At 50.3% G+C, this 20,931-nt stretch overlaps 1 protein-coding gene across 4 annotated transcripts in view; it reads left to right on the plus strand.

The window, feature by feature from the left end:
* The first annotated feature begins 885 nt into the window (after positions 1–885).
* CSPG5 (chondroitin sulfate proteoglycan 5) overlaps positions 886–20,931 on the plus strand; it is a 34,252-nt gene continuing 14,206 nt past the window's right edge. The window contains exons 1-6 of one of the 4 annotated variants that reach the window (XR_008615788.1): positions 960–1,071; positions 1,754–2,867; positions 5,679–5,867; positions 7,723–7,798; positions 7,916–13,646; positions 13,978–14,064. Coding sequence is in view for 3 of the 4 variants with exons in the window: in XM_024123768.1 (XP_023979536.1) it covers positions 975–1,071; positions 1,754–2,867; positions 5,679–5,867; positions 7,723–7,798; positions 13,978–14,139 (1,638 nt within the window). In the remaining variant the exon portion in view is untranslated. Of the gene's footprint in view, positions 1,072–1,753; positions 2,868–5,678; positions 5,868–7,722; positions 7,799–7,915; positions 14,496–18,614; positions 18,708–20,931 lie in introns of those variants that run through there. The other 3 variants (XM_024123768.1, XM_055079960.1, XM_028479599.2) reach the window with 3 other exon arrangements.

Consider the following 20,931-nt stretch of genomic DNA (forward strand, 5'->3'; position numbering starts at 1 on the left):
TGATCTAGGCCGCTAGCGACTACCCACCAACCTGAGCTTTGGTGGCCCGGGACACATGGGGGGGCGATGTACTGGAGAGGGAGGAAGGAACCGGCATTAAAGGCCGCTCCCCAGGCTGCCCTGAGGAGGCGAGAAGGAAGCCATTGTAGCCACAGTTCCAGGAAGGTCTTGCCCCCTGCCCCCGGGATGCGTTCCGGCCGGCCTGGCTGTGCAAGGTCGGGGGCTTTGGCTACAGACGGATTAGGTCTGATCCGATTAGGGCCAGGGAGGTCTACTTGGCCCCCTTGCCTGACGCTGTCAGCGACCGTCCCGCCCTCGTGGGGACTCGGAGACCTCCCGGAGACCCTTCTCCGCCCCGAACACAGGGTTGGCGCAGAAATCCGAGAGGCTCCGTGCCCCCCGGGTTTGACTCACTGCCACACCGCGGGCTCGGGCTTCCGCCCCCTGCGGCCCTTCCGAAACCCGCCCCGAGCCTGCGGGTGTCTGCGCCCCCGCCTCCTTGCTTGTCGCTTGGCGGGTGGGTTCCTCGCGGGTGGGGGCCCCATGCCAGCCCTCCACGGGGAGGGCGGGACCGCGGCCCCGCCCCGCAGGTCTCCGGCCAGTGCACCTGGCAGCTAACGCCACCCGCGGCGCTGTGCGCCTGCATCCGCGCTACCCAACGTCCGTTTGTCTCCGCATCCGGAGCCGGGGGTCTGTCTGTCCCCCTGGCAGGCGAACTGAGCAGGGCAGGCGTCAGAGCTACGTGCGGCGGGGCGGGCGGGGTGGGGGCGGCGCTGAGCGCGGCAGCCGCGGCGAGGGAGGCGGGGAGGCGCGGCGCGCGGGGGACAGCGGCGGACGGCGGCGACGGCATGCGGCTTCTCCCGTTGCCCATCGTGGGCTGATACGCCCGCAGCACCGGCGGGAGGCGCGGCGGCCGGCGAGCCGAGGGCGCAGCCAGCCGGGCAGACCGCGGACAGCGGTCGGGACGCCGCGCCATGGGTCGAGCCGAGGGCGGGGGCCCGGGTCGGGGGCCGCCGCCGCTGCTGCTGCTTCTGGGGGCCACGCTGGTCCTCGCCACTGGGGCCGCACCGGGTAGGTACCGACAGCGACCGGGACCCCAGAAGCTCTCGCGCCCCACCCTAAGCCAGGGTCCCACCGGCTTCGGGTACAGGCGGAGTCCGCGAGCTGTAGCAAGGGGGCGGGGCAGCGCCTTGCCTGCAGCCCGGGCGGGGGAAGGGGCGCACGAGGAGATGGGGGACTTGGGGGAGGCCGAGTGGTGGGTGGCGGCCCCGACTCTGGTGTGCGGACCCAGGTGTTGGCTGGGGGAGGGGCCTGGTGGGCGGAGCCTGAGGGTGAGACTTCGGGGCGGGACCTGGAGGTGATGGGTGGGCAACAGGATGCGAGCTCGGGGCGGGGCCCTAAGGGTGCGACTTCTGGGCGGGGCCTGGAGGTGGAATGGAGCCCCGAGGGTAACACTTATGCCAGGAGCTGGAGTCGGGGGCCTCCCTGGTTAGACTGCGGGTGGTGTAGGGGGCGGGGCCTTACGCTTGGGGGCGTGGCCTGAGCGAGGAAACGCTTGGCTGGGTGTGTTCCCTGGCTTATGGGGCAGGCTCGGGGCGGGACTTAAAGATGGGGCGTGGCCTTGGGAAATCTTGACGCTGAGGCTTAGGGCTGGCGGGGGTCTGGGAGAGCAGCCGCGGCGGGGCGGGGCGCAGCCCAAGGCCCTACCACGCCCGCTGCCCTGACGCCAGGTCCCTCTCCCTCCCGCCCACAGTGCGTGAGGCGGGCAGAGCCGTCGAGGCAGACAGGCAGGTGAAGAGAGACCTGGCATGGGAGCCGCGTGGTAACGACACGAGGGAGAAGGCCGGCCCACCAGCAGCTGGGGAAGGTGAGACCTCTCGGACTGCGCCCGGCGGCGAGCATGCCGTGGTGGGCCCTAGGGTCGGGCCAGAGGAGGTTCTGGAGGCATCGGCGGCGATGACGGACACAACCTGGCTGGAGGCGGACAGCCCAGGCCTGGGCGGAGTGACGGCAGAGGCGGGCAGCGGCGACACCCAAGCCCTTCCAGCCACGCTCCCGGCTCCCAACGAGGCCCTCGGGCAGTCATCGACGCCCCCCGCCACCCCCGAGGCTACAGAGGCCAGCGGGCCACCCTCCCCCACCCCTGGCGACAAGCTGAGCCCAGACCCTGAGGTCCCCAAGGAGAGCCCCTTGGAGGTTTGGCTGAACCTGGGAGGCAGCACACCTGACCCTCATGGGCCAGAGCCCACGTACCCCTTTCAGGGCACACTGGAGCCCCACACGGCGTCAGATATAATTGACATCGACTACTTCGAAGGATTGGATGGTGAGGGCCGTGGCGCCGACCTGGGAAGCTTACCCGGGTCTCCAGGTACCTCAGAGCACCACCCTGATTCTGGGGGAGAGACCCCTTCCTGGAGCCTGCTTGACTTATACGATGACTTCACCCCCTTTGATGAGTCTGATTTCTACCCTACCACATCCTTCTATGATGACTTGGATGAAGAAGAGGAGGAAGAGGAGGATGACAAGGATGCAGCAGGAGGCAGAGACCTGGAAGATGAAAATGACCTTCTAGTGCCCACTGAGAAACCTGGTCTGGGGCCCGGGACAGGCCAGCCCACCGGTCGGTGGCATGCTGTCCCTCCACAGCATACTCTGGGGGTGGTCCCCGGCAGCAGCATCGCCCTCAGGCCCCGCCCAGGAGAGCCAGGCAGGGACCTGGCCCCAAGCGAGAATGGCACTGAGTGCCGCAGTGGCTTTGTGCGACATAACGGCTCCTGCCGGTCAGTGTGTGACCTCTTCCCAAGTTACTGTCACAATGGCGGCCAGTGCTACCTGGTGGAGAACATAGGGGCCTTCTGCAGGTAAGGGTGTGGCAGGCAGGTTCCCCGGGGGCTTGTCAGAGAACTCCTGGAGAGGGCATGGGAGACTGTCTCAGCAGAGAGGGGAATGTGACAGGCACAGCTTCCCAGAGGTTGTGCATTCACGGAAGTCCCAGGTCAAGGGATAGTCACAGCAAATATTCTATAGAATTACATCTTACGTGCACTTTCTGTGATCTCATCACTAGGAGAGTTTCCTCAGAAATAAGATTGTGTATTCTCCTCTAAGTGTTGTGTCCTTTACCAAACCAGTAAACTATAGAGGCAAAACGAAGGGACTCAGCTAAAGATTTTGGAAAACGCCTTTGCTGGCTTGAGGGCAAGTTCTTGTTGGCGAGTTCTGACTAAACTAGTAGAAGGAGTAGGCCCATAAACGTACTGGGAGGAGAGATAACTGCTGACCACTCCCTCTGAGCCATGTTTGTGGCAGGAGGAAGGCCCTGTGACCCTGTGGGGCACATGCCTGGGTGGCACGTAAAGTCACAGTGAAGACCTTCTCGTTGGGAGCAGACCCAGAGAGCAGCCACTCGAACAGGTCAAGTCAAGCAGAGTGTCTTTCCTGGCATAGCAGTTGTGGTGGGGTTTCTTGACTCTGGGTAGTGGCTTTGCCCCTCCTACCTTGATTGTTGTCTTCCTGGGGATACCCAATCCAGCGTATTTTAAAGACCCAGAGAGTTTAGTGTCAGAGTAAGGATATTGTCTGCAACCACCATCCCATGTCTCATCAGTAATTACCCCATACACCTGCCGTCACGGCAAGGTAGTTAACCTGCTGGAGAGCTCACTGGCTTATTTTGGAAGAAGCACAAGTCCGGGGTGACCTGGATGGTTTGCTTGTCTCCATCCTTTACAGGCCCTAGAAGTGGTATGGAGGCCTCAGATTCTTCCTGGGACTTGTTTCCACTGGTCCTAGGAGGAGCATTTCTGTAATCTGGCTGTCTCTTTTTCAAGTGTCATTCCTGATGTTTCTTTTTCTTGGTCTCTCTGGAGGTATGTGAAGAATTCAAATTTCTGTAGGTCTTAATGTTCTGGTAGAAGAATAACGTACAGAATGCATGAATGCTGTGCCTTTGGCATTAAAGCTTAAGTTCCAGTTCCTTCCCATGAAGTTCTTCTTACCTATAAATGATCATGACGTTAGCATCACTCATATAGGATGTGTCCACAGAGTTCTGATTGGAGTTGTCCAGCCATTGCCAAAAAGAGGAACTGTGATCAAGAAATTATGGCAACGAGACCTTGCTGGTTGGTTAAGGGCTACCAGAAATATGAGGAAACCCTGTGATTTTGCTCCTCAGCCTCTAGTTGGGGGGACTACAGTAATGATTTTAGCCTGGGAACTATGGAATCTGCAAAATCGTAATCTTTCAACCTATTGGGGGCCTGAGTTTTCACCTTCAAAGTAAGCTCCCCATCAGAGTATGAAATTTGGAGCCCTTGCTGCCTCTGGAGAGCTAGACAGTTCCCAGAACCTCCTGGAGCTATCAGAGGACTCCCAAATGGAAGAATAAGCGTGTCCTCACTGAGCAGCATGCCTGTACTGACCATGGATCCTCCAGTGGGTCCTGCCTCAGAAGGGCTTCACACAAGTCCACTCCAGCTCCCCTTGCACAGCTTCCATCCCAGGATCACACTGGGCCTCCCTACCAGAGATTCCTCCTCTGGTGGGTACACCCAGGCCCAGCCCTGGCTTGGAAACTGTTTTGCATTCCACTCACAGGAGGCTGCTGAGCCCTTGGTTGCAGACTGCAGCATGCCTTTGTCTCTGTCACACTGACCACTGCAGAGAAATGAGTAGAGCTATGGCAGAACTTCTCTAGAATGGTCGGTTAGAGGGATCTTCTTTCCCCGCCATCCTCCAACAGCCCCCCACGACTGCAAAGGGGCAGTTGGAAAAGAGAGAATTCCCTGCTAGCCTTGTATCCCTGCCCTATTCTAGCTGTGGAGTACCTAATTCTTCCATGCAAAATTTCCCCATTTCTGGACCCCTTTCTCTTGTCTGTCATTCACCCTGAGGTTCATGTCCTCCCTCCTTTGCCTGCCTCTGTATCCTTCCACATTTTTCCTCTTTGAAGCAGCCTGGTTCCCATGGAAACAGCAATGTCACTGGAAGAGTTGGAGCCTGGGAATGTCCCAAGGGCAGGAGAAAGTCACTCAACGAAAGGACTGAAACCCACCCAGAGGGTTGATTCTCACTCTGCTTTCATGACAGTTCTCATGGTAATAGGACTGAAAGCTTTAGGGGCAGCACTTTGGGGGCTGCAGAGATAAGGGAGAATATACATCTGTCTTTGTGCTTGTCCTTGTCTGTCGCTTCCTTATTTTTCAGTGTCTGGTTAGCCACGTGAACTAGATGGGACTGCAATGCCACAAGATAGGTTTTTCATGTTGTGTAGGGTGGATCCTACTACTTTGTAGCTGTAGCTCCTATTGGTCTTGTTTTCCATCTTTTTTTTTTCACCAGAACCCAGGGGGGTTGGGGCGGTCTGGGGGGGTCTGGGAGAATCCTGTGATTATTCTCACTGAGGGTGGAAAACGAGGGTTCCCTTCCCTCCTCGAAACAGTTTGCTCAGTTTCTCAGCTCCCCGGTTACCTCATTTGTGTCATGAACCTCTTCATGGAATGGTTGTAAGGACAAGGCAACAAGAGCAACCATAAGGTCTGCACAGATGGGGGCCCCAAAGTCCCACTAGGAGCAGGCTGTTGAGGGAAGTCCTGGGGTCAGGGGTCAGGCCCTCACCGTGGCCACGGCTGCCAGCCCGTCGCCTCAGTCTCACCCTGTCACCGCTGCAGGTGCAACACACAGGACTACATCTGGCACAAGGGGATGCGCTGCGAGTCCATCATCACTGACTTCCAGGTGATGTGTGTGGCCGTAGGCTCGGCCGCCCTTGTGCTGCTCCTGCTTTTCATGATGACGGTGTTCTTCGCCAAGAAGCTCTATCTGCTCAAGACAGAGAACACCAAGCTGCGCAGGACCAAGTGAGTCTGTGACAGCCAACCCCACCCCATCTGATCCAGGGATGTGGTCCTGAGGGTTTCTGGCACCTGCTCTCCATCCCTGGTTGTGTTTTTCATACCAAAAATTCACCACCACCCCCCCACACACACACCCACACACACACCCACACACACACCCACCCACACACACACACACACACACACACACACACACACACACACACACACACACACCGCCGTATAAAAGGTGCTTAGAAAAGATAACCAGAGTATAGCAGCTCCCAACTCTGGTCAAGTAAGTTACTGTGCTCGGTCCCCCACCCCCACCTGACTGCACCTGCTTCCTGGGTCTCTCTGACAGCCAGTGGCCAGCGTGAGGATTTCGCTCACAAATCAGCATGAAGTGACTCCAGCTCCCTCAGATCTGCCGTCACTCAATACCAGCTCCTTCTCAGTGAGAGGGTCTAGCACTGCAGTGCATTGCTTTCCAAACTTGTCAACCCTTGGTCCAGGCAGAAGGGCAGAGGACTCAAGGAAGCCCTCCTTCCCACTCCTAAGTAGAATGTGGGGGGTGGTGAGACCCCGGCCCTCACTTTCTCCACTGTGGATTCTAAGGGCCGTGTGGGGATATGGAGTCTCATTTCAGCTCTTCTCTTAGCAGAGGAATGACTGCTGTGCACATGTGAGAATCAGCATGCATTTACCCTTTAAGTCCATGCTTGAACACTCGAATGTGACCTTACACACTATGAGAGAATCACTGTGATCACTAAGCAAAGTAAAGAACCTTCTGAAATGTCACAGGAGTCACAGAAGGAGGAGACTGGAGTTCAGCTTCCTTGGGACCCAAGAGACAATTTATGCAGAACTGCCACCCACCCCCCCTTTCAACCTGTTGTCCAAGTAATCCCCTCCCCCTGACCCGAGACTCCCTCCAGAGAACGTGACCGAAGGACTTGCCCCGGGTCCTGGGAAAAGGACAAAACGCCATCTGTTGCTCCTTTGCTGTGTGAACTCGTGAGATGTAAAGGTGCCAGCAGCTCTCTGCAGCCTTTCAGCTAACCGTTGTGGGCCTGCAAGGGCCTCTGCATTGTGCCTGTGCACTGAGGCAGGGCTGCATCTGTGCCTGTGATCACAAGCCAAGGCCCTTGGCTCCTCACACTGACACCAGGGGGTTGGAGTGGCGGGGAGGGTCAGGGTGGGGATGGGACCACCGATCAGGGTTGCTGCTGATAGGAGAGAAGAAGCAGCTGCCAGGCGAGTGGAGAAGCAAGAGCTGAGGCCCAGGGAAGGGCCTCCTTCTAGGTCGTCCTCCTGTAGCTGGTTATGCGTTTTGTGCAAAACATGGCTCCCGCAGCCCTTCAGCTCAAATGCCACCTCCCTTTTTTCCCTCTGCATACCTTCTTTCTTTCCCCAGCCTGGTCACTGCTCTCAAAATGCTACATGTACCCAGTGCACTACAGATACTGCTGCAGTTTATTGATTCTAATATACACGTTTTTTTTCACATATTAACATCTCTGAAACTGGGTTGTGTCTTACAGTCGCTGGCGTCTTATAACCACTGTTGGCCTGATGGCAGTCATGATGTAGTTGTAATTGTCTAGCATGCACAAACGTGGTCATAGCTGTACATATCATTGTCAGTTCTTTATCTAAAGTCTAAATGAGCTCCTTAAAGTGTGTAATAAAAACTCTAGGTGATAAGAAAGCATTGGATCATGGTTTAAATGGTAGATTTTTCTTAGTGGTACATCAAATAGTGGTGCATCTGTGGCATTTGATGAACTACAGTACCTGACCTATGAAGCTTCTATCAGATTTCGCTGTGATCGTTTCACTTACATTTTTCCCTTCTCTCTTCTGTCCTAACCAGCAAATTCCGGACCCCATCGGAGCTCCACAACGATAACTTCTCCCTCTCCACCATTGCCGAGGGCTCTCACCCAAATGTAAGGAAACTTTGCAACACTCCCCATACCTGCTCCCCCCCCATGCCTGTGCCTTGGCTGTCTATGATAATGTTATCTGTCAGGTAACTTGTCTTCTTCACATCTGTCCTTGTGCAGGCTCCAGCCCCTGGCCACATCTCTGGTCCACTCAGAGTGTGGAGCCACTCTTCAGAGCTCTGAGGATCAGGATAGGGCAGGCAGTTGGGGCCGTGAAAGTGAGAATAAGGGCATGATGATGTACCACTTCCTGGACAAGCAAAGTTATACAAAGTACAAAGATCTGTTTCTAGGATGACACATGATTTTTAGCTTCATCTAGGCTTTAGAAGTCTGATTTTTGTCTTTCTATTTTCTATATCAAGGAGAAAGGCTCCTCTTTCATTGCTAGGGAATTTCCTGCTGATCATTGAAGCAAATGGTGGTTGCTCTTTGGGATGAGTGGGAAAACCTCTGGGATGGCTGGAAAAACAGTGTCTTTGACACTGTTTTGAGGACCCTAAAAATGAGCAGGCTTATATACATTGGTTACGGCTGAGGTAAGCACAAAACACTTATGGTAAGGTGGAAGCATAAGTCTAGGGGTAAATCTGTCCTTAGGAGGATAGGCTCATAAATATAAGTTGAAACCCAATAAAAGGTCCCAATAGACCATTTTCTAAAGACACTGGCCCAGTGTGTTATCTGGACCAGACCAACCAGTCAAATACTGGGTACTGTCAGAATTTCAGAAATAAAGCAGAAACCATCCAAGCCCCAAATCATATCAGATCCAAACGCAAGAAATCTGCACATGACACAGGCTCCATACCTCCAGGTAAATGCATCATTACACAGATAACAGAGTGAAACTAAGACTTTTCAGATGGAAACAGTGGAGTTTAAGAGGAAATTTTGAAGCAGTTCTTTGAAATAATGGGCCATAGAGTATAAGAGCTCCCAGGGGCCTTCACAGTCTAGGCCAGTGCTGTCCAGAGGGACTTTCTGTGAGATAGAAAAGTTGTGTGTCTGTACTGTCCACTACAGCAGCCATCAGCTACCTGTGGCTTCAGAACTCTCGGAATGTGGCTAGTGCCACCATATTGGACAGCACAGATCTAGACCCTTGTCTTCTTTTTATAGGTGGGCAAAGTGTAGCCCCGGAAGGGGAAAGAGAGAATAATAGTACATGAGACCTTGATCACCAAATCCCAGAAAAGAAAAGCTTGGCCTGGTGGAGGAGGAGCAAAGGGGTCTATTTAAAATAAGAAATGAAAGAGGCCAATTTAGGATAATTTTTTAAACTCTTTGATATAAAGGGTAGAGAAAGAACATACTTGGTATGCACCAAGATATTAATAAGTTCAAGATGGACATAATAACCAAGAGAACAACATGTCCTGTAATCGCTGAGATTGGTAACCACTTTAATCAACCCACAAGGATATAGGATGAGCCTTATCTTGGGACACCCTATCCCTACCTTACCAGGCCCCTTGCAGTGATGTGCATTTAGTTGTCATTTATGGACTACTAGTGAATGATGGCCTGCCATGGGGTCTCTCAGGTCCACTGTCTGATCTGCCATCTTGGACATGTGGGACAGCAGGCCTGACCTGTACAGTGGTGCCTGCAGTCAGGGTGTTTATTGTCCATGGAGTGCAAGGGTCCTTAGCAAAGTTTCTGACTCATGCATTTCGGGCACCCTTGTTATGTCCACCTTTCCTCTTCACAAAGATGGAGGGGAAAGAAATAGCTCCTCTTGGAGGCCTTGGTTGCATGAGCCAATACAAAGGTTTCCAGTTCTTCTTGGCTGAGCCAACTTTGTGAAAGCAAGGCATTTGTCCATGAAAGCTACCACTGACATTGAGTTCAGAATATGGCAAAACAGAGGGGCTTCCCAGGTGGCGCAGTGGTTAAGAACCCTCCTGCCAACGCAGGAGACACGGGTTCGAGCCCTGATCCGGGAAGATCCCACATGCCACGGAGCAACTAAGCCCGTGCACCACAACTACTGAGCCTGCGCTCTAGAGCCCACGAGCCACAACTACTGAGCCCGTGTGCTACAACTACTGAAGCCAGCCCTCCTAGAGCCCGTGCTCCCAACAAAAGAATCCACCACGATGAGAAGCCCGAGCACTGCAACGAAGAGTAGCCCCCACGTGCCGCAACTAGAGAAAAAAGCACATACAAAGACCCAATGCAGCCAAAAATAAATAGATAAATAAATAAATTTTTTTAAAAAAAGAATATGGCAAAACAAAAATAGAATGGAGCAGGGTGGTCAGCCATGGTAGACTCTGCCTGAGAAGGGCCATGGGGTTGTCTGGGCAGCACTCGGGGCATCCCTCAGCGAAGTCGTGCTCTCTGGCTCCTCTTGGATCTTGAGGGCCATTTCCACCTGGCATCCCTCCCTCAGCTTGTGCCCCAGGACACATCCTGTCCTCCCTGCCAAAGCTCTGAGCATGTGAGGGGGTGACTCTCCTGTCCAGCAGGTGGATTTTCTACAAACTTCATCTCTAATTCCCTCCACCCGGCCCAGAAGTCAGACTCGGTCATAGTCAAGATCTTGTGGGCATTGACAGTTAAGACAGTTGCCACTTTATGATGAAGTGGAGCCCTAGCCCTTGCTTCAGACACCACAGTGATTGCTTGCACGCGATGCTAGCAGTAGGATGAAAGGGAGAAAACCTCCAGGTGAGCTAGGAGCTGAAACGAGGGCCCCTGAGTCAAGCCTGCTCATTTAGTCTCCCCATCCCTCTCCCTTCACCCGTCAAATTTCCTTGTTGGTTTTGGCATCTCCTAAAGTTTTGGAGAGTTTTATTTATTTTAGTAGAGGGCTTATTTCTTCTACATAAGTCAAGGAGATTGAATGGGTCATTTTCCTACCCAGTTTCAGTAATCTCTATAAACCACACTCTGAAAAGATTTCAAACAAACAAAAAAAAGCATGCTGCTTTGGGTCTGGTGGAGGAAGGGTCCGTGGCTGGTGTCGGCGTAGGGGGCACGTCCCTTTCCTTTGCTACACGCATCAATCTGTGCTGCTCCTCGCCTGGGCCCTCTGGACTGACCTGGGGCCCTGTGGCTGGTGAGCCAGCGGCCGAGTGCGTGTGAGTCTTCTGGAGCTGAGCAGCCAGCCTAGGAAAGGAACTTCGGGAGGAAAAGGAAAAGCCCAAAGCTCCTCAGCCCCTGCTCTGGAGGTTTGCCATTTTCCAGGAGGAATGGCGAGTGTGTAGGAAGCCAGGTACTCTCCAGCTGCACAGCATGAGTGAAGTCACCTGAACTCCACGGGCAAACTGCCCAAGCGCTGAGAGCCGCCCTGTTGGTTCTCACGGCTGTGCTGTTAGAGCAATGCCATAGCTGTAACTTGGTCCTCCTGCGATTTGACAGACCTTCCAAGATGTCCCTTAGTGTTTCCCACTGCCATCCCACCCCCCAACTGAAACCTTTCTTACTTCCCAGTCTCTGTTTCTTCCATGTATTTGGTAAAACACTGACTGCCCGCCCCATTCTGATAGAGGCTTGTGTCTGGACAAGTAGGCGTCCAGGCCTGAACCCCTGGCTGAAGGATGCCCATGTGGCTGGGGCAGAATGCCAGAAATAGTTCCCAGGACGTAGCCCAGAGGGAAGTCCAGTTCCCTCTTGATGAGGCACTTCCACCAAATCAAAGATGCATAATCCTGCTGAGGGATTCAGCAACCCTAGGCTTAAGAGGATGGAGTTCTGAGGGAAACACTTGGACTAGGATAGCTCCATCTTGGTCTAGACATGCCCTCACCTGTTCTACATGTTGAAGGTACTTAGCTCATCTCATAGCATTGTCTGGATACCTGTGTTCCTTATTTTTAGGATCTACTTCTTCCTCCTATTGACCCAGAAGGCAGCTTTCTCATCTGTCCAAATCCCATAAGCCCTCACGGTGCCAGTTTTAATTTGGGTCCCCACCTTCATGGCATCACAGTTTTGATGCCCAGGTCTATAAGACTCACTAAATCCACTTTTTTCACATTATGAGAATATCCCTGTGCCCCTGCATCCCCCCAAGGTGTGTGTGATGGGGCGGGAGTGGGGGCAGTTATCTTGAAAAACATGAAAGTGAGTTCCACGCTTTTAAGAGGAGAGGTGAGTACAGGCCATCCTGTTTTGCTTCAAGTTTTGCTGTGATCCAAAGTCCATTCTACTCAGGGTCTCAAGCGATCATGCCCAGCGTCTTCCCCCACACAATACAGAAGTTCTGCCTCATTCTGCTTCCCTCTCTATAAAAAACCTGTGTGTGTGTGTGTGTGTGTGTGTGTCTGCGTGTGTGTCTGTGTCTGTGTGTGTGTGTGTACAAAATACACTTAATATATCAGGGCAATCTTTCCATCTCAGCACATATACATTTATGCCTTTGAACAGTTTTTTCTAAACCTCTGCAAGCAGTGGTAGAAAATATCAAGTGCCTATGCATGCTGTGCACAGCTGCCTTGCCTGAAACCTGCCTCGGCACAGAATGAAGTTCATTTCCTCTTGTGCTTGTCTCACTGGAAATGGGGAACATGTGTTCCACTGTTGTCTGTAAATTACTCCTGAGGTCTTTGAAACTCTATCAGATTGTTCTGTTCAAGCTGGTCTTCTGGGAAAGTGCTAAATGAGGCTGGAGTGAGGGGCAGGTAACAGTGATTTCTACATGCACAGTACGTTTAAACACCCGTAGCAACCGATGTAGGCCTGGAGCCTTTCCCTACTTTCCAACTAGTCACTTGCCTGACCTAGTGCCATTATGGGTCAAATTCAGTTGCAGGGAGCACGGACAAGAGCTCACAGTTTTTTGTGTTTTTTTAGATTTATTTTATTTATTTGTTTATTTTTGGCTGCATTGGGTCTTCGTTGCTGTGCGCGGGCTTTCTCTAGTTGCGGTGAGCAGGGGCTTGTCTTTGTTGCGGTGCACGGGCTTCTCATTGTGGTGGCTTCTCTTGTTGCAGAGCCCGGGCTCTGGGTGCAGGGACTCAGTAGTTGTAGCTCGTGGGCTCTAGAGTGCAGGCTCAGTAGTTGTGGCACACGGGCTTAGTTGCTCCGCGGCATGTGGGATCTTCCCAGAGCAGGGCTTGAACCTGTGTCCCCTGCATTGGCAGGCGGATCCTTAACCACTGTGCCACCAGGGAAGCCCAGGCTCACAGTTGTGTGGAGAATGCCCTGGTCCTTAAGCATGATGAGTACCTTGAATTTTGGTTAAAGCAAGAAAGGTCTGAGCTAGCAGATCAGATAGGACGTTACCCTTCTTGCCATCCATGAACCTGCCTGGGTAGCTACACGACCTCTTTGATCAGCACAGTTCCAAGCACTTGAGAAAGAACTGAGGCCCATTGAGTCGCACAGGGTAAAATCCCCTCAGGCCGTCCTAAAGGAAAAGAGTAGTGGGAAAGCAGGCACTGCTGTAAGAGTTCTCTGAATGCAGAGCCGGAGCATTGTGTACTGGTGTGGGTTTCCTGAAAACCTTTAACAAATTCAGTTCAGGTTCAGGAGCTTGTCATAGGGCTGCAGACAGCACACGTGGATAGGCAGGAGGGCACGGGTACCAGTCAGAGATGGGTCGTGAACCAGCAGCACAGGGCTTGGATTAAGGAAACACCTTGTAAGTGAGCATCTTTTGGTAGATAAATTCTGATAGGAAGAGGCTCACACATCTCCAGCCTCTAGTCAGAGAACATATTTGCTGTGGGGATAGAGGCCCTAATTTTGCTGGGAACAGCTCTGCACCTGACCACAGTCCAGTTTGTGCTCCACTGAATACACCAACAAGTCATGTTCCTGATCAAGACCTTTTTGTGAGAGCAGAACTCAACAAGATGGAGGGCCGTGTGAAGAGGGGCCAGGCAGAGCTCACCAACAGGTGAGGCTTTAGAGGGACCAGGCCAAGTATTAAAAGGGACTGTTTCTCCCCAGTCTCTGCCAAAGAGAAAACCTCACACTGGCCTAAGTTAAAAGTTTTTGTAATGCAATTACCTGTCAAGTTTTCATCTATATCTGGCCAGTGTTTTTGAGGATGATGTTCCTAAAAAGTAGCTGCTAATGAGTCTCTTTGGTTCATTCACGTCGCAGAGCTTTCTTCCTTTTTTCAGTTATGATTCTTTCAGCCAAATTGAAAAGTCCGAGATGTTATTTGACCCCTCTACCCACTGTCTCCTTCCCACCCCTCCCTCACCTTTTCTTTCCTCTTTCAGGATGATTCTAGTGCTCCCCATAAAATCCAGGAAGCTCTCAAGTCCTGCCTGAAAGAGGAGGAGCCATTTAACATTCAGAACTCCATGTCACCCAAACTCGAGGGTGGCAAAGGTGACCAAGCCGACTTGGAGGTGAATTGTCTTCAGAACAACTTAACCTAAAGCAGAGCAAGAAGAGAGGAAATGGGAAGGGGGGGTGGGTAGGGGAAGAAGAATTATCTCCTCTTGTACAGAGTATTTCTTGTAACCATTTGTTAAACTCCTTTCTTTTTTCTGATCTCATGGCATGCTTTGGTGTATTTTGTACAGGAGGGAAAAAACACAAAATATGCAAAGAACCTAAAGAGAATTGCATACATTGGATTGTTTTGTCTGTGCTGTCTGTACATTGCTTCTGCTGCTGTGATTTCTAAACCTATGCTGTTATTCAACTGACTTTTTTTTTGTACTTTGACCCACCTTTTTTTGAAATACCAGTAAAAAACAAAGTTCTTGAAATAAAACTTTTTTAAAAGCCATTTTCCTGATGTAATTTTTTCTACTCCCTACCCCTTCTTGTCAGTGTGAGTTGAATTCTTCCCTTCATTAAAGATGTGTATATGGGCTTCCCTGGTGGCTCAGTGGTTGGGAGTCCGCCTGCCGATGCAGGGGGCGCGGGTTTGTGCCCCGGTCTGGGAGGATCCCACATGCCGTGGAGCGGCTGGGCCCGTGAGCCATGGCCGCTGAGCCTGCGCGTCCGGAGCCTGTGCTCCGCAACGGGAGAGGCCACAACAGTGAGAGGCCCGCGTACCGCAACAACAAAAAAAAAAGGTGTATATATACACGTTTGAAATCCCAGAAATGGTCTATGTATTAGTCTGCTTGAGCCACCATAACAAAATACTACAGACTGGGAGTCTTAAACAACAATTTATTTTCTGAGAGTTCTGGAGACTGGAAGTCCAAGATCAAAGTGCCAACAGAGTTGGTTTCTGGTGAGGCCTCTCTATCTGGCTTACAAACAGCCACCTTCTTGCTGTGTCCACACATGGCCTTTTCTCTGTGTGCATATGGAGAGAGAGAGAGAGCTCTCTGATGTCTGTTCCTCTTTTTATAAGGACACCAGTCCTATTGGATTAGGGCCCTACTCTGATGACCTCATTTAACCTTAATTGCCTTATCTCCAATTACAGTCACGTTAGGGGTTAGGGCTTCAACATGTGATATTTCGGGGGAAACAGTTCAGTCCATAACAGTCTGTAGCACCTGTTAAGAATACTCTTTCCTTCTTTTCTTTTTTAAAAAAAATTTTTTAAATTATTTTTTTATTTTATTTTTGGCTGCATTGGTCTTCGTTGCTGTGTGCAGGCTTTCTCTAGTTGCAGCGAGTGCGGGCTACTCTTCATTGCGGTGCTCAGGCTTCTCACTGTGGTGGCTTCTCTTGTTGCAGAGCACGGGCTCTAGGCACGCAGGCTCAGTAGTTGTGGCTTGTGGGCTCTAGAGCACAGAGGCCCAGTAGTTGTGGCGCATGTGCTTAGCTGCCCCGCGGCATGTGGAATCTTCCTGGACCAGGGCTTGAACCCGTGAACCCTGCATTGGCAGGTGGATTCTTAACCACTGCACCACCAGGGAAGCCCTATCTTTCCTTCTTTCATAAATATTTATTCAGCACATACTCAGCCAGGTGTTATGCTAGATGCCAGGAACTCTAGATGAATAAGATAGACCCTAACCTCAAGAAGTTAACAGTGTACTTGAGAAACAGTCTTATAAACAAATAATTACAATACAGTGTGTCAATACTTAATAGAGGTATATACAGAGCTGTGAGAGTTGGAGTTATGAATTCAGAAAGGCTTCAAGGAGAGAGGTTTAAATTGGACTTTGAAGGATGAGGGGGCATTTTTCAGGAAGATGCAGGAGAAGACATTCAAGGCAGAGGGAGAATACTCACAGCAAAGTCGTGCTATGTGACTAGAGATTGTGAGAGAGAGAGGTCTTAGGTGATGAGGTTGTAAAGGGCAATTTAGGACAGATTGCCAAGGTAGACGATGGTAAAGGCAGAGAGAATGGGGATTGTAGCAATCCAGGCAACAAATGAGGATGGATTAGAGAGAGTGATAAGAGTTCAAATAGCCAGAATTACTGACTACTGGTGGGGAGAGTTTTCTAGAACTTTGCCTGTGTTCAATCTGTGATAATTCCAATAACTGGAATCCCCGTATGTTTCTTTTGCCTAATTTCTGCTGATTCCCCCTGATTTGTCTCCTCTTGTGCCTCATTTTTTATTTTGTGCTGGACATTGTATTTGAAAAATTGTTTATTGAGATTTTCAGATCTAGGATGACTCTTCCTTTAGAGGGGGTTTTTGTTTGCTTCTGTCACATGGCCGGGGCACTAGAATTCTGAGATCACATTATTCCAGATTCAAAGTTGGAGATTTCCTGGCCACTGAAGGCAGACTGTGGACCTATCAGATTGTGCAAGGGCTGGTTTGCTTTTGGTTCATCCTTACCCCTTAGGGCACAATCATCTGGGGTCTCAGCCCAAAACAGGCAGTGGTTTATCAGTGTCCCACCTTTGGTGGACCCTGAACTCCAACACCCCCCAACCCCCAACCCTGCAAGACTTTCAGAAACACACAGCTCATTCTCTTAGTCACCTCTTCCAAATGGGCAAGCGCCTCCAGGGAAAAGTGGCCCTGAATGCTGGGCCTACCTGTCTGTATTCCTGTCCTCTCTGGGATGTCAGCCTAACAATTCTTTAGAATCTTGTTTGCTTGTTGATGCTTTTAAGATGTTTATACAGCCTTTTGATTGTCCTTAGTGGAAGGGTTGTTCCAATTCACCTAGTCTCCCATTTACTGACAACAGAAGTCCTCTGTTTTCATCTTGGGACTCTTGCCCAGGTGGCATTCCACTGGTACCATGAGCTCAGTCTGCTCCTTGCTATTGGATAAGGCTGCATATTGGGATTGTTGGCCTGTGTGTATTATGGTTTCCTAACCTGACCCATATCCACTTTGGGAGGTTGGCATGGTTCTGCTTAGGACTTCCTGTAATCTCTGATTTAGGGGACAGACCTGTGTTTCATGGATAAGCACCTCTGGATCGTTCACAAGGAGGCCCAATCAAGAGGGATTGTATGTGAAAGCACTTTGTAAATCCTAAATCCCATCCAGATACAAGGGTTTGTTAGTATGGCGTTTGTTTTGTTTTTCCCACAAGAATATTATGAAATGCAGATCAAAGCCCTTGGCCCTATCCTACCTTCATAGCACATGCAGGAGGGATAGGAAAACCCGGATCAGAAGGCAACAGGAGATAGTGCAGGCCTAATGAATAGACTTACCTCATGTTGCCAAGAGTCTTTGACCCAAAGAAGAGGCTGACGTGTTGGAACAGGATATATTGATGTGTATCTGTGCCGGCCCTCTTTCCTGCCTTGTGCTTGTGCTTCTCGGTGCTTATGTTCCATGGGGCCGGCCAGCATCCTCTCTGGGGACCTCCAGCTCTGCTGTTCCCTCCCTCATCTGTGCCCACAGTAATTGCCTAGCACTGGGACATCCCCCTTCAGCATCCCCCTTGGTGCTTTTTTTTTTAGAGGATAGTCCCTGGAGACCTACTTTGTGCTTTTTCCACCCCACTCCACAGCTTGTCCTGTGTCCTTCTCGCTAAAGAAGGGACAAACTGAAAATGTTGGTAACTTAGGCAGCATGGAAGGAAAATCATTAGTCTGGGGAGCCTTTAAGCACTGATGGGTCGTTTCACTTGGGAGAAGTGTACGTGCGATGCTGAACCATCCGTTGATACAAGGCGTATCCTTTACACACATGACACACCTGTGTTAGTTTCCTGGGGCTGCCATAACAAATTACCACAAACTGAATGGCTTCAAACAGCAGAAACGTATTATTCTCTCACTGTTCTGAAGGCTGGAAGGCTGAAATCAAGGTGTAAGCAGGACTATGCTCCCTCAGACAGCTCCAGGGAAGAATCCTTCGTTGCCTCTTCCTAGCTTCTGGTGGTTGCCAGTAATCCTTGGCATTCTTTGGCCTGTAGTTACTCCAGCTTCTCCCTCTGCCTTCACATGGTTGTCTTCCCTCTGTGTGTGTCTTTGTCTCTGTGTCTTCACAAGGCCTTCTTATAAGGACACAAGTCATTGGATTTAAGGCCCACCCTAATCAGTATGACCTTGTCTTAACTTGATTACAACTGCAGAGTCCCTATTTCCAAATAAGGTTACACTCACAGGTACTGGGAGTTAGGCCTTCAACATACCTTTTTTGCGGGGGGACACAGTTCAACCCCCACACACACCTTACTATTTATAGCACACTTTCAGATTCGTGTTCTCATCACATCCTCACCAGAGCCTGGAGACCAGGCCTTAGGACAGGAAAGCAGCAGTGACAGTATTAGAAACCAGCCCTGGAACTTTTTCAGTGTCCTTTCCTCTGTATGACATCACACTGTAGACACTATATTTACAGTTCCTTGTCCTTTCTCATATCATTTGTAGAAATAAAAAAGTTATCCTGTACTCCAAAAAGCAACACTACACACCAAACTCAGGGCTAGAAGGTCTCTCCATTTAGGAGTCAAGTGACCTCTCTGATCCTCAGGTTCTTCACCTGTGAAATCCCTATCTTTTAACAGGACTACCTGGGCATCAGGGATAGAGCAATGACCAAAACGGACAAAAAGCCCCGCCTGGTGGAGCTTACTTCCCATGTCACGGGGTCATACGAGGTAAAGTACGTGGAGGGATTCTGAGACACAGAAGGGGCTATACAAAACCACCTTCAGGCCCAAGGGAAAGGGTGAGTCCCTGCAGGGGAATGAAGGTGGCTTTACTGAGATGTGTAAGTACCGCCACTGCTGAGAACTGTAGCAGAGGCTCTTCCCTCAGCACAGGTACCAGAGAGGCTTGGGGGAAGAATGTGGGGCTCCGCTAAAGCAAACTTGGAAGTAATTTTATCTCCTGAGTGTGTTAACAATGAGATTCTGCAAAGTTCATGGGAGCAAAGATATGCATAGATACCCGAAGAGATCAGATGGCCAGCCAGACTCAGCAGTACTCTGGCCGAAGGTTTATCATAGCCAAGGAGGAATGTGTCCATCAGAGGAGTTAGCCTCCTGGTACACGTGTCCTGCAATTCTGAAGTGTATACCTAGGAGCAGAATTGCTAGGATGGAATTTAGCCTGTCTTTACCTTTACAAGGTAATGTCAAAAGTGCTTGTTATCAACTAATAACTCCCACCAACAGTGGAGGAGAGTTGCTTTGCTCCACATCCTTGCCAAAACTTGATATTGTCACACATTTTCAACTTCAGCCATTTTTATAGGCTCCCTTATGGTGTGTAATTGTGATTTTAATGTGCATTCCCTAATTATTAATGAAATGGCACCCCTTTTCATATGTTTATTCATCATCTATATTTCTGCTTTTGTGAAGCACCTGTTTAACTGTTTAGCCAGTTTATCTATTAGATTATCTTTTCCTTACTGATTCCCGGGTATTCTTTTTTCTTAATTTTGTTGAAGTATAGATGATTTACAATGTTGTGTTAATTTCTTCTGTACAGCAACATGACTCAGTTATACATATATATTCTTTTTCATATTCTTTTCCATTATGGTTTGTCACATGCTATTGAATACAGTTCCCTGTGCTATACAGTAGGACCTTATATCCATTCTATATATAACAGTTTGACAGCCATTCTTTATATATCCCATTTATGAGCTTTTTATTGGTCCTATGTGTTGCAAATATCTTTTCCCACTCTGTATCTTGCAGTTTCATACTCTTCATGTTAACTAAGTTAATTTTTAATTTTTTTTTTTTTTTTTTTTTGGCCATGCTGCATGGCTTGCAGGATCTTAGTTCCCTAACCAGGGATTGAACCCATGCCCCCTGCAGTGGAAGTGCAGAGTCCTAACCACTGGACCACCAGGCAATTCCCTTAAAGTTAATTTTTATGAAGTCAAATTTACCAATCATCCTTTCTGGTTACAAAATCATTCCTGAAGAGTTGCTTCCACCTAGGATACTGAAAGTCACATAAGAACATCACTCACACCCTAACAGCAAGAAAAAGTCAGATAACCTACACAGTCACAACTTCGTGAGCCCAATCAGAGAGCTAAGGTCACAAAGCAGCTAGATAATTTGAATTCCAAAGGGAGATAAACCCCTTCAAAGAGACACAGAGCACATGTACTTTATCCATGGCAGAGCCCAGGAGGAAGAGGTAGTACCACAAAAGTAGGAAAGAAGACAGCTAAAATGTCAATGAATTCATAAAGGCAGAGTGTGAGCTAGCCTGACAGTTCAGAATCCCAGCTCCAGAGCTCCAGACATAAGGGTTGTCTACAGCCATTCACAAGCTCTTTTCCACAAGCCTCAATTGGGTGCTCACAAGAAAAACAGGAGGGAAGTGGCAGAAGACCCGAGAGCTCCCTAGTTACTAGTGCACAGGAACAAAACACCACCCGCTTCCTAGACGTCTATCAATCAAAGCAAAAACCTTAAGCTGCTACAAATCTTCATGTTCCCATGACCAGGAAAAATGAAAGGGGTAAAAGCAAAGCTGTCTGCCTCTGAGTAAGGACAGGGAGCCTCTCTCCCCACTATAAGCCTTGCTTCAAAAACTCTCTGGGGGACTTCCCTGGTGGTCTGGTGGTAAAGAATCACCTTCCAATGCAGGGGATGCGGGTTTGATCCCCGGTCAGGGAACTAAGATCCCACATGCTGCAGAGCAACTAACCCGCGCGCCACAACTACTGAGCTCATGCGCCTCAATTAAAGAGCCTGCATACCGCAAACTACGGAGCCCATGCACCCTGGAGCCTGCGCACTGCAACAAAAGATCCCGCATGCCTCAACGATGATCCCATGTGCTGCAACTAAGACCTAATGCAGCCAATAAATAAATAAAATTTTTAAGAAATTTAAATAAACCTCTCGG

This window comes from Physeter macrocephalus, chromosome 18 (assembly GCF_002837175.3).
Source record: "Physeter macrocephalus isolate SW-GA chromosome 18, ASM283717v5, whole genome shotgun sequence".
Taxonomy (NCBI): Eukaryota; Metazoa; Chordata; class Mammalia; order Artiodactyla; family Physeteridae; genus Physeter; species Physeter macrocephalus.